At 43.2% G+C, this 13,145-nt stretch overlaps 1 protein-coding gene across 1 annotated transcript in view; it reads right to left on the bottom strand.

The window, feature by feature from the left end:
* Window positions 1–1,343: 1,343 nt before the first annotated feature.
* Window positions 1,344–13,145, bottom strand: part of LOC117369377 (orexin receptor type 2-like) — a 68,273-nt gene continuing 56,471 nt past the window's right edge. Inside the window, exon 4 of the mRNA XM_033963860.1 lies at window positions 1,344–1,495. Coding sequence (XP_033819751.1) covers window positions 1,344–1,495 — 152 coding nt within the window. The remainder of the gene's footprint in view (window positions 1,496–13,145) is intronic.

The following is a 13,145-nucleotide window of genomic DNA, read 5'->3' as shown; positions in this document are numbered from 1 at the left end:
CACACAATCAGAGGAGTAAATATAATACTTCACTTACCGAGAGATAAGGGTTAACCTAAACCATAATCTTACTGCCGCTGGCTATCAAAAAAGATGGCCGCGGGCGTCTGTTCAGAGCGTTATATACAGCCCTCCCCCCCACATCATCAAAGGTATCCTAGCAACCATATCAACACCACGAATCATACATTCAAAACAGAAGAACTAAGTGGCATTAAAAGTCTACTTGGGCCTTCCAATCCGAGGCTTCATTAAGCCCAGATGGGGGCCATAGTTTGTAACTGAAACATCCAGCGCAATTCCCCTCAAATTTACAGTGCGCTCGATGTTTCCTCCCTCCCACCCAACAGTAATCTTATCGAGTATCCTCCATTTGTTTGTTCAGGTTAATTTTGATAGTTATAAGTGACTCAAATTATTTTGGTAGACTGGTGGAATGAGGCATTATGATGTTACAATGCCAGCTCTGGTTATCAGAAACTTTTCACATTATTTATTTATTTATTTAATTTTTCTATGCCATTTTCCCAGGGGAGATCAGAACAGTTTACATATATTTATTCAGGTACTCAAACATTTTTCCTTGTGTGTCCCGGCAGGCTCACAATTTATCTAATGTTCCTGGGGAACAGGGGAATTAAGTGACTTGACCTCCACAAGAATATGCAGGAGCAAGAGAGAAATATCAACATCCACCATTTATATCTTCTTTCTGGAATACTTAAAATCTTCTACAGCAGTTCAAAATATGGAAAAACTGTGATCTTCACTGTCAAAAATGTTTCAGTGCTATTAAACACTCGTTTTTGACAGTGAAGATCACAGTTTTTCCATATTTTGAACTGCTGTAGAAGATTTTAAGTATTCCAGAAAGAAGATATAAATGGTGGATATTGATATTTCTCTCTAACTCCTGCATATTCTTGTCGAACTGCTGTAGAAGATTTTAAGTATTCCAGAAAGAAGATATAAATGGTGGATATTGATATTTCTCTCTAACTCCTGCATATTCTTGTCGAACTGCTGTAGAAGATTTTAAGTATTCCAGAAAGAAGATATAAATGGTGGATATTGATATTTCTCTCTAACTCCTGCATATTCTTGTCGAACTGCTGTAGAAAATTTTAAGTATTTCAGAAGGGAGGTATAATTGTTGGATTAAGTGGCTTGCCCAGTGTCACAGGGAGCAGCGTAGGTTTGAACCCACTGCCTCTGAGTGCTGAGGCTGTAGCTTTAACCACTGTGTCACACTCAGGAGGAGTGCAGGAAGAAGCTTGATGCCAGATCTGGGAGCTGCGGTGGTGGAGGGGAGCCAAGAGCTCACTGACTCCCAGCGAGGACACTTATCTGGACACAGTCCTGCACTGAGTTTTTGGATGTAAAGAGCCCACTGCAGTCTGAAGATTGAATCGTTTACTGACAGCATGATTGCTGTCATGCATTTTTTGTTTCTGGTGTGATTTCACAAGTGGAAGTAGGTGATATAATTCAATAACTATAAAGTGGGAAAAAAAGAGAAATTCCCAGTGAATGCATGAGAGACGGTTTCTCCTGGATTTCTTTTGCTGCTTTGTGTTCCATTACAACAGACCCACCAAGTCAGACGGCACATTTCCTCTGAGATTTCTGCCCTCTTAACTGAAATGATTTGGACGCCATCCCCACCTGCTGCGACATACCTCATGCACGTACAGATCGTTCCAAGTGAACCGTTCATTGTGCTTTACTGTTCAGTTATAAACATTACCCTGGCGATTTTAAATGTTTTGGAGGGGTTTTAGACTGAAACGATTTCTTATTGATGATAAGAAACCAACAGAAATGTACAAACGATCCACCATACGCTGGTAAGAATTAGAGAATGACACGGTGACAAAATTCATCACCGTTCTAAACCATCTTCATGTCATTCTTTAAGGAGAGAGGGAAGAATCAGAGTACGAATGGCCACAACCACTGACCCACAAGCTTTGCTTTGAAGAATACTGGTGTAGAAGGACTGAGGTTGAAACAGACACTACAGAATGACAGTCTCTGGTATCCAGAGCAGATATTGTGATGTCATAATGCCTCATTCCACCAGTGCCTAAGAACCAATCACATCAGTGATGTCACAATGGCTTCATTATCCTAAACTTGGCTCACATAAGAATCAGTATGAATGGGCCCAGCCACTGACCCGCAAGCTTTGCTTTGAAGAATGCTGGTGTAGAAGGACTGAGGTTGAAACAGACACTAGAAAATGACATGGGATTATTTCCTGCGGTTATCTGCGGGGACGGGAACGGTGACGAATTTTGTCACCGTGTCATTCTCTAGTAAGAATTACAAACAGAAAGGAAAGATATCATCAAGTTTTATCTAAGAAACTAACAGGACACAATCATCCCCATCCCAACTACAAAACAAGAGTACAATCATGGCCTACTCAGGGCCCTGGACTTTGATGGGCCCCAAGGATCCATAACACAACCCACTCCCTTTATTAATTGGTGTTAAATGCAAAAAATATGTAGTGGTGATCACAGTGCAAACAGGAAACAACAATGTACAACCTGAAAAAAAGTTACCAGAAAAACCCCTCCACCCCTCCCACACCCCCTGACCATGTCACAGTTGAGCTAAGTTGTGCTAGGTTGTAGTAAGGGCTGACAGTCCAAAGCAACCCCCCCCAAAAAACAAACAAACGGTACAAACAAGATATCAAATATGCAATGTGATCAACCAGCCCCCTCCCCCCAACTAGGAGGAGGAGAGTATATCTAAACCCCCCCCCCCAGCTAGCAGTGTTTTGGAGGGTTTTAATTTCTTGTAAAATGTTCGGCTTTCCTCGAGAGGAGTGTCGGTTTTAGTGGGCAGAACCAAACTGAAATTCTAGCCTCATAGGTTCCGATTTTATAAAAACTTCTAGGTGCTGTCCGGAGCAGTTGTCAATTAACCGCTAGGCACTGTGTACAGAATTGCGCCAGTAGGCATCAAATTCTTAGGTGTATTCCACATAGGCCAGAGTTTTCTTGGCTTAAATGAATGCACCTAAGCCAATTGACGCCCAAACCCTGCCCTGCATCCGCCCCTAACCATGCCTACTTGCCGGTAGGCATCAGTAGGTGCCTCGGTGTAAGACACCTACATCAAAGTGTAGGCGCCTACTGGCAAATATTTTAAATTTGGGACCAAGTGCCGGGTTTTGAAAAGCTGTCCGGACGCACGGATAGTCCTCTAAAACGAGGACATGTCCAGGTAAATCCAGACTTCTGGTAACCTAGTGCAGTGATTCCCAACCCTGTCCTGGAGGAACACCAGGCCAATTGGGTTTTCAGGCTAGCCCTAATGAATATGCATGAAGCAAATTTGCATGCCTATCACTTCCATCATATGCAAATCTTTCTCATGCATATTCATTAGGGCTAGCCTGAAAACCCGATTGGCCTGGTGTTCCTCCAGGACAGGGTTGGGAATCACTGACCTAGTGGTCAGTGCAGTGGACTGCAGAGAAGGGGACCCAGGCCCATGTCCCACTCGACTTCTACACATGTGATGGAGCGTGTGAGCCCACCAAACCCACCCAAAACCTACTGTACCATCATAAAGATGACACCTGCATAAGGGCTTATGGTATAGTGCAGTGGTTCCCAACCCTGTCCTGGAGGACCCCCCCCTCCCCCAGGCTAGTCGGGTTTTCAGGATAGCCCTAATGAATATGCATAAGAGAGATCTGCATCTAATAGAGGTGCCAGGTATGCAAATCTGCTCCATGCATATTCTTTAGGGCTATCCTGAAAACCCAACTGGCCTGGGGGGTCCTTCAGGACAGGGCTGGAAACCACTGGTGTAGTGTACATTTGGGTCCAGCAGGTTTTGAGTGGGTTTTGGAGGGTTCGCTACACAGAATAAGGGAGTTCTGATGAGATGTGCACATGAGACCTTTTATGTGAAGGTCACTGCAGTGCCCCTTGAGCTGTCCCACTGCTCTGCTGGGATGTCTGTGGCCAGTCCACTAAGAATGCTGCCCCTCCCTCTTACATCCCAGTGGTTTTTTTTCATGCATTTTTCATTTGGACGGGGTTTTTTCCCCCGAACATGGCTCAAAAAGACGCGCATCTGACAAATAGCCATTTTCGAAAAAGCAAGATAGACATTTTGCAGTTTTGAAAATGGGCATCAGTGGCGTAGTAGGGGGGGATGCAGACTTCTCTGGGCGCCAGGTCGGTGGGGGCACTGGCACCTCTCTGCCTCGCCCGTCCACATCACGCCACCCTCACGCCATCCCTCCCCCCACCCCGTACCTCTGTATTATATTCCCTAGTGTAAGCTTGCACCAGCCCTGGTTCTCCTTTGAATCACTTGGACTCCAGGGTATACAGTACGGAACGTAAAAGCCCTTTTGGGGTGCTTAAGAGAATCTGCATTTCAACTCCTAGCATACACCGCTGCCCTGATGTTGAAATTCTGTGTGGGACACCCCGATTAGCCGTATGGCCTCTGATCAAAATCTATTAGCAATCCCATCCCTGAATTATATACAGTGCTCCCCCGCAAATTCATGGTCTGCGGTTTGCGGTCCCGGTCATTCATGGTATTTTCCGACTGCAAAGGGGAGGCAGGAGAGGGTAGCCGGAGCGCCAGCGAGTGAAGGAAATCACTCGCTTTATGCTCCAACCGCCTCTTCCTTGGTAAACTCAGTTTACCAGCTGAAAGGGACTCTGAAATGAAATCGAGCCACTTCTACAGCTGTTCATTGTTCAGTCACCAGTCACTCATAGGTATCATGTTATAAAGGAAATTGTGGCAAACAGGGCTGAAATGTTCTCTTTTTTTCCTCCAATTTAATTTGCCATGGCATTGTGTGAGCTTGAGATAATCCTAAAGTGCAGGGAATGGAAATAAGTTCCCAGAGTACAGTTTCTGGAAGGAGCCGCAGACAGGGCTGATAGCATGCCTTCACTTGTGTGTAATTGCTCTGGTCTTTGTGCGGCTGATACAAAGCCGAGAGTATGTCTCATGCTGTCTTTAATTTGCCTTTAATATGACATATTTTGTTTCTGTTCTCAAAATGTGCCCTGTAAAATGAATCCCTTCTATATAATGGAATGAGACTTTTCACCACAAACCATGGAAGCAGTATCATTTCAGAAATACACTGGCTGACAGCTAATCCTATTTTCTTGTTTCATGAGGTTGGCTGTACATTATCCTCTTCAGCTCAGAGATGTCTGATTTTGGGGCATACGCGTTACCTGCCTCAGCTTATGGGTCCGTCTGTAGAAACGTGGACTTTTAAACAGCCTGAAAATGGTTTCATTGAGAAATATATTTCTCTAGTATTGTTTTCATAGACTTAGCCCTGTGGAGGACATTATGCGGAAGACGTACAAAAATCCAGTAGTGAACACGACCGTTTTCGAAACAGAAAAATGTCTCTTTTTGTTTTGAAAAGCAACAAGCAAAAAACAAAAGGAATTGACCCCAAAATATCCACAAAGAAGAAAATCCAGAGAAAACCAAAAAAACCTCTGTGGAGTGACGATGTTCCCAAATGGACTTTATTTGAAAGTATCAAAGTTCCAAAGGTACACTAAAATCATCCACATAAAATAATTCCATCCACATGAAAGTAAAACATCCACATAAGAGCCTTAAAGGACCTAGTCCGCTAGGGATACAGGACCCAACACGGTCTGTGTTTCGACAAAAAGTCTTCTTCAGGGGTCCCTGGGGGTCCTATAAAGGTGAGTACGTGGGAAACTTTAATAGTGAATACTGTGCAATTGGACAAGTGCGCGGGTACTAAGGCAATAATTTGGGATGAGTATCTTACTGGACCCTTTGGATTAATTGCACAGTATTCACTATTAAAGTTTCCCACATACTCACCTTTATAGGACCCCCAGGGACCCCTGAAGAAGACTTTTTGTCGAAACGCGGACCGTGTTGGGTCCTGTATCCCTAGCGGACTAGGTCCTTTAAGGCTCTTATGGTTTTACTTTCATGTGGTTGGAATTATTTTATGTGGATGATTTTAGTGTACCTTTGGAACTTTGATACTTTCAAATAAAGTCCATCGTCACTCCACAGAGTTTTTTTGGTTTTCTTTTTGTTTTGAAAATGGTAACCATTTTTGGAAAAAAACAAACCCCCCCCCCCCCAAAAAAAAAATGCGCAAAACAAGCCTTTGGGATGTAGGAGGGACCAGCATTTATAGTGGTCACACAGATATCCCAGCAAAACAATGGGTAGCGTTACCATATGGCTCCAGGAAAAGGAGGACGGATTGAGACATCCGGGTTTTACTTAATTTGGAAAAAACTTATTATGACCCTCTTCTACTGAGCCGTGGTAGAGCTGCGGCTCTAAATGCTCCGCCACTGCCCTGACGCTCATAGGCGTTCTATGAGCGTCAGCAGTGTTGGAGCATTTAGTGCTCCAGGTCACGGTAGAAACCTCTACTGCGGCTTAGTAAAAAAAAAATTTTTTAAAAAGGAGGGATATATGTGGTTTTCGAGACATCAGAGAATTCTTTTCTTGGTGTCCTTTATATATATGACAGTCTGGTAGTAAAAAAATTTAAGGGTCTGGTTAGATAAGAACCTAACTTTTTTTTTTTTTTTTTTATAAACTTTATTGATTTTCAGATCTAGAGCAGTGCTTACAAAATATATGTATACAATTATCATCAGAGATAGCACTTACTATCAATCAGATATTAATACAAGATAATTATCCCCATCCTCCCTCCCACCCTAGTTTGAGAACAAAAAGAAAAGCAGTAAATTATAAATGAAATTAAAATCCCAGACATTTGTTAAGTATATAACCCCCCCTCCCTCCCACCCATCCTGGATATACAATCTAAAAGGGAAAATAAAGGTATAATTCAATTTAATCAGAATGAACAAAATTAGTCAATGGACCCCATGTTAATTTAAACTGCTTATTATGGCACGATGTTTCCAAATTAATTCTCTCATATTTATAATATAAGCATAAAGATTCCCGCCAAAAGGTAAAATGGAGTCTGTTCTAATTTTTCCAGTTTTTAGTGATTATTTGTATGGCTACTCCAGTCAAAGAAGAACCTAACTTTTAATCAATGAGTTACTTCTGTTGTATATGGTATATTGGTATTAGATCCCTAATATGTGTCGAGTTAGGATAAAAACTTGTACTGTAACTATGGAAAATTGTAACCTGTTAACTGTATATTATCGTATATTAGCCTGTAACCCATCCTGAACTCTTTGGGGTGAACGGGATAGAAAATAAATAAATAAATATATATGCTTCATTTACAACTTTAAGGTTACTTTACAGACTATGACCATCTTGATTTAGTTTCTTTTGTTACATGTTTATGTCACTTCCAGAGTAGACTACTGCGATTCTTTGATACCAACTGAAAAGGCTGTAACTTATATAAAATACTGCTGCCCATAGGAATTGAATGAGTGTCGGAGTATTTACCTCGCTGGCCTGCAGGAAAAAGCTGTACCGCAGTTTAGCAAAAAGAGTCCTTAATATTTTTATATACCCTAATTTCCATATTAGAGATTTTTTACATGTAACTTTAATGATGCAACTTAACAATTTTTTCTGCCTCTAGAGACTGTCCAATGTCAGAGTATTTGGTTTAACTACCATTAATGCAGCTACATTATTTGTGAAAGCCATCTGCTTTCCTGCCACCTGTTTGCTGTAGCTCAGGATATCCTCTGCAGCTTCTCCTGTCTGGCTCTCTGAACTCTGTCGGAGCCTGCCCCGTCTGTTTCTCTCATTCCCTTCCATCCGCATGTACCCCTGGGACCATTTTAACTTCTTCTTATAGCAGATTCATTGCAGCAGTCTTATGCTCAGTTGTCAAAGGCGTCTCCAGTACAGAAAGCTGCCAGAGCTTGCTCACTTCTGCCGAACCTCATAGTGAGCATTCCCTGAGAACTGGCGCTGGATCTACTGTATATTCTGGAGGAAAAAATACGATTGATTGAGCTGATATTGGAAATGGTGGCTCAGACAGAAAAATCCAAGCCTTTCCTTTCCTCTTAATTATGGAAAAAAAAAAACCCCCAGTTCAAGGAACCTGGAGAAGGTTACATGAGTCACCAGGGACGGCGTTAACAAACATCCATCTTGCTTCACTTCCCAACCTAATCTTGGGTTTATTGTATTGCTCATTCGAAAATACATTGATGGTTCCTAGTAAGAAGGGGAATCAATTCTAAGTTTCCAAGTTTATTAAAAATTTGTTATACCGCCATATCAAAACTTCTTGGCGGTTTACAGAGCATTAAAAAGGGATTGCATAATGTAAGTAACAAGACTAAAAACATAAAATAAAATCAACAGACTCATAATGGGACAAAACAAAATTATTAAATAAAACAGGAACAAAAGGAATTAGGATAGAACTCCATTACTGATAGGAAAGAAAGAACGAGAAAAAGAGAAATACAGTAGGTAGGCGAAACATAGATTCTTTAAGTAAAAAGAAGAATCAAATTATTTGCTAAACGGAAAAAGGGAAAACTCATCCTTACAAGGACAATTAGAGCCCAAAGGCATCTTTAAACATAAATGCTTTTAAGTTGGATTTGAAGTACTTTAAGGAGAAAGCTTCTCGTAAATGGTTGGGAGTAGAGTTCTATAAAGACGGTGCCGTGACCGAGAAAATGTAAGCGCGAAAGGTCTTAAAGATGGAAGTCCAAGTATATTCTGGGAGACTGACCGAAGACTTCTTTTGAAGTGAATATGGAATTAGAAGTCCATTAATAAATTCCGGTTGGTTAGTTTCAAGGGTTTTAAAGATTTTATAGGTAATTCTGTGCTTGATAAGTGGGCTGAGATCAAAAAGGAGGTCGCATGGTCGTATTTTCTAGCATGAGCTATTATTTTAACTGCTATGATCTGTAAGCGCCTAATTTCCCCTCAGTTTCAGCGGTGCTGTGCTTAATAATGGGGTAGCCACGGGGGTGGAGGGCTCAGGGGCCTGGGTCCCTCACCTTCAGCTCGGGCCTCCTCTGCTTTAATGGTTGGCGGGGATTTCAAGACCCACCAGACAAAGAGGTCTCCTGCATGAGTCCCACTTGTGATCTCTGAGCAGTAATTAAGTCAGTAGGCACTCAGTTCAGCGACAACTGGGAGCGCCAACCTGTGCTACTCTACCAGCATAGGTGGGACTCACGAAGGAGATGTAAGATTACCTCGCTACTCCCCTGTTACACCTGTACTGGCTGAACTTCACTGGTCGCCGGTCATTTGGAGAATACAATTTAAGATACAGACGTTGGTATTTCAATCTATACGTGGCTTATTGCCTAAGGTGATCACATCTTTTTTGCGTGTTCCTTCTCGTTCTTTAAGATCACAAGGCAGAGACTATTTGGTTATTCCTTCAATCCACTCTGTGATCAAAATTGCGATTCAGTCCCAGATTGTATTTGTTTGATCAGTGACTTTTTGGCCTTCCGAAAAAAAGTGTGAAAGCTCACTTTTCTCGACTGGCATTTTCAGATTCGGGTATTTTATAGTTTTGTTATTATTCAGTTTATTTGTAGATGTTTTTGAATGGTGATATTTTGTTTTGTTTTGATTTGTTTAAGTCTGTCTAGTTTTATTATGTATGTAATGGTGTCATCCACACAGATGTTTGATATGCGGACTACAAATGTTTTAAATAAATAGATGTCTTGACTGGTGGGGCTTGACATCCCTGCCAACAAAGATATATTTTAATATTGTGGCAACCATGTGAGGGGTGGGGGTTGGGGAAGGTGGAGAGAATAGATGACCCCTCACTCCACCTTTGGGAATCCCTAAAATGAACTTCTGCCTACACTCCTGCTGCTAAAGGTGTCTCCTACCTTCTCAGACACATGTGCTTGTAATGGCAGAAGGGTAATTTCATTTGATTTGGGGTTGATCATCTCTGACCACTGCATTGGTGGTGTAATGGAAGTTCACACTGTGATATCTGATGGATCATCTCTTGCCTTCAGAATTGTGTGGCTTGATCAAGTCCTGGCTACAGAATCGTCCAACAGGATTGATCCAGTATTGGGTTTACCCTACTGCATGCAGGGACTTGTAGTCTTGCTTCCCTTAGGGGATGCATTTGGGAAATAAGAACTACAAGCTCTTGCATGCAAATAGGGTAAATCCAGGGCTGGGTCAACTCACTAACTCTGGAGTCAGCTGGCAAACCTTTCTCCCAGTACTTCACCTTCCATCAGAAAGGAAAGTTCACTCAAAGCAACTTAAAATTAATTTATAGGTAACATGGAGTGTTCCAAAGGCCAGGGCAGCAGATATGGATCAATTGCTCTAAGGTGAATAATGCAGAGGAAACACTGATTGCATTCCTTATTCTGTCTACACTCCACTGCATAACACACCAACCACACTGTGACACAGAAATAATAATGAAATCAAATGACAAAATTTAAAACAAACTGGAGAAAATTAATTAAACTCTGGTATTCATTGTCGGAGAATGTGGTAAAAGCAGTTAGCTTAGCAGGGTTTAAAAAAAGGTGTCCCTAAAAGAAAAATCCATAAGCCATTATTAAGGTGGATTTTGGAAAATCCACTGCTTATTTCTAGGATTAGCAGGAAAAAGTATTTTTTTACTCTTTTGGGATCTTGCCAGGTACTTGTGACTTGAATTGGTCGCTGTTGGAAAAAGGATATTGGGTCTGATGGACCTTTGGTCTTTCCCTATATGGCAGCTCATATATTCTTATGTATATCTTCAAACCTCTGCCACATATGCTATTATGAAAGCACTTGGTAACACAAGCTGGATATTCATATCTCAGTTTAATGTGAAAATATCCCCTTCATTTGTAGCTCCCACTGCAAGATTCCTAACTATTCACTCAATAGCTTTGCTGAATAGCTTGATTCAGTGGGGGATAAACTCAGTACTGGACCAACCTAGCAATGAAATCTGAAGACACTTGGCAGTCTTATTCACCCATGTTGTGAGTGAAGAGTCAGGGCTTTCATGCTATTGTGCCAGGATTGATGATGAGTTTCACGTTAAACAGAGATGAGAACATCCAGCCCGTGTTATTGATTGCTTTGGGTGTAGCAGGGTGTGACAGAAACTTGAAGATTTCATTCGTTTTGCTGCTGTGTCAGAGCGTGGCTGCGCTGTTTGCCGGTCAGAGCGTAAACAGAATGTGGAATGCAATCAGCGTTCCCTTTGCATTCTCACATTAAAGCACTTGATCCCTGTCTGGCTTTGGATCATTGTTCATTTTCTGAAAATGAATTTGATATGAGCAATGGAAGTGATGAAGATGATGGGGACTGTGTGTGGGAATCAAGGACGCCTTTTGGCAGTGCTCGGTAGAATTAGTTGCCCCTCTATTAAGATCTAGTGCCGTCCCCGCCCATCCCCGCCAGGATCTAGTGCCGTCCCCACCCATCCCCCCCCCAGGATCCTCTCCGTCCCCACCGTCCCCACCAGGATCCTCTCCGTCCCCACCCGTCCCCCCCCCAGGATCCTCTCCGTCCCCACCAGGATCCTCTCCGTCCCCACCCGTCCCCGCCAGAATCCTTTCCATTCCCGCCCATCCCCGCCAGGATCCTCTCCATCCCCACCCGGATCCTCTCCATCCCCACCCGTCCTCACCAGGATCCTCTCTGTCCCCACCAGGATCCTCTCCGTCCCCACCAGGATCCTCTCCATTCCCACCCATCCCCGCCAGGATCCTCTCCATTCCCACCCGTCCCTGCCAGGATCCTCTCCGTCCCCTCTCGTCCCCGCCAGCATCCTCTCTGTCCCCACCTGTCTCCGCCAAAATCCTCTCCGTCCCTGCCAGAATCCTCTCCGTCCCCGCCAGGATCCTCTCCATCCCCACCTGTCCCCACCAGGATCCTCTCCATCCCCACCCGTCCCCACCAGGATCCTCTCCATCCCCACCCGTCCCCGCCAGGATCCTGTCCTTCCCCACCCATCCCTGCAAGGAATTACCTCCATCCCCGCCCGTCCCCATTAAAAGCAGCAATTACTTCTGACAGGATCATCAATTCCTCAGTTTCTTTTGTGTTTGCGCTGCTGTTTTCCTTGTGGAATCTCTTTGGTGGAACCCTTTTTTTTGTTTTCTGTTCAGGTAATTAACTTATAAACCCCCTCTTTTACTAAGGCTGACACATCCATTATATTATATGGATGAACCCTGCTTCCAAAGCCTTCCATCCCCGTGGGAGTCCCGTTGGCCAGAGGGGGGTCCCCGTGGGAGTCCCGTGGGTTAGGGGGGATTCCCGCGGGACCCGTGGTATTCCCGCAATCCCCGTTCCTGTGCAGACCTCTAGCTTGGAGATATAGACAGCTGCAGCATCTAGTATGTGGCCAGGTAGATCGCACTGGCGGTCACAACTGTTGATAGTGTTAAGGAGAGTCTGTAGCACAGCCACAGATTGAATGTTGCAGGTTCTAAGGCTCAACCCGCCCCCCTCCTGTTCTGATTCCCCTTGATCCCCTATTCCCCGTAACACCCCCTGATCTGATCTTCTCACCCCACCTCCATATTGCATCCCTAATCACTTACTATTTTTAAATGCTTTATATGTATTCTTTATTCATTTTAAAAACTTCAATTGTGCACAAAAGATGATGCATTTGCATAAATTAATATCATTACAGCACAATATACTTAATGCTTTTCTTCATAGAGCATATAACGCTGTCAATTTAATTGGAGGGACACACTTTTCAACTTTTGGATTCTACTCAATTTACTGCCGCAAAGGTTTTTTTTTAAATGTCATGAGAGCGCCATCTGCTGGATGTCGATTATATCCCTGAGGAAGGCTTCTAAGCTGAAACACGGACCATGTCGGGTCCATGACACACAGTGAATATATGATAAAGACTTGTTACATTTATATATTAATAATTATTGACTCGTTTGACCTATCTCTGGTTGATGTGTACATTTCCTAACCCCACTTGATCGTTTTAGATTGTTTCCCCCTTGGGGCTCATTTCCTTGTTTTGTTTGCATCCCTAATCCCTTAGCAGATCCCCTTCTAATCCCCCATCCCATGCAGATCAGATCCCCTAATAAGCCCTTTCCCTCAACCAAAGTCCCACCCACAAGTTGTCAAGGAAACTTTCCTTCCAACCCCCGGCTATCATCCCAGGG

Source organism: Geotrypetes seraphini, chromosome 11 (assembly GCF_902459505.1).
Source record: "Geotrypetes seraphini chromosome 11, aGeoSer1.1, whole genome shotgun sequence".
Taxonomy (NCBI): Eukaryota; Metazoa; Chordata; class Amphibia; order Gymnophiona; family Dermophiidae; genus Geotrypetes; species Geotrypetes seraphini.
The sequence above is the reverse complement of the archived record's forward strand: the minus strand, read 5'-3'. Positions and strand labels throughout refer to the sequence as shown.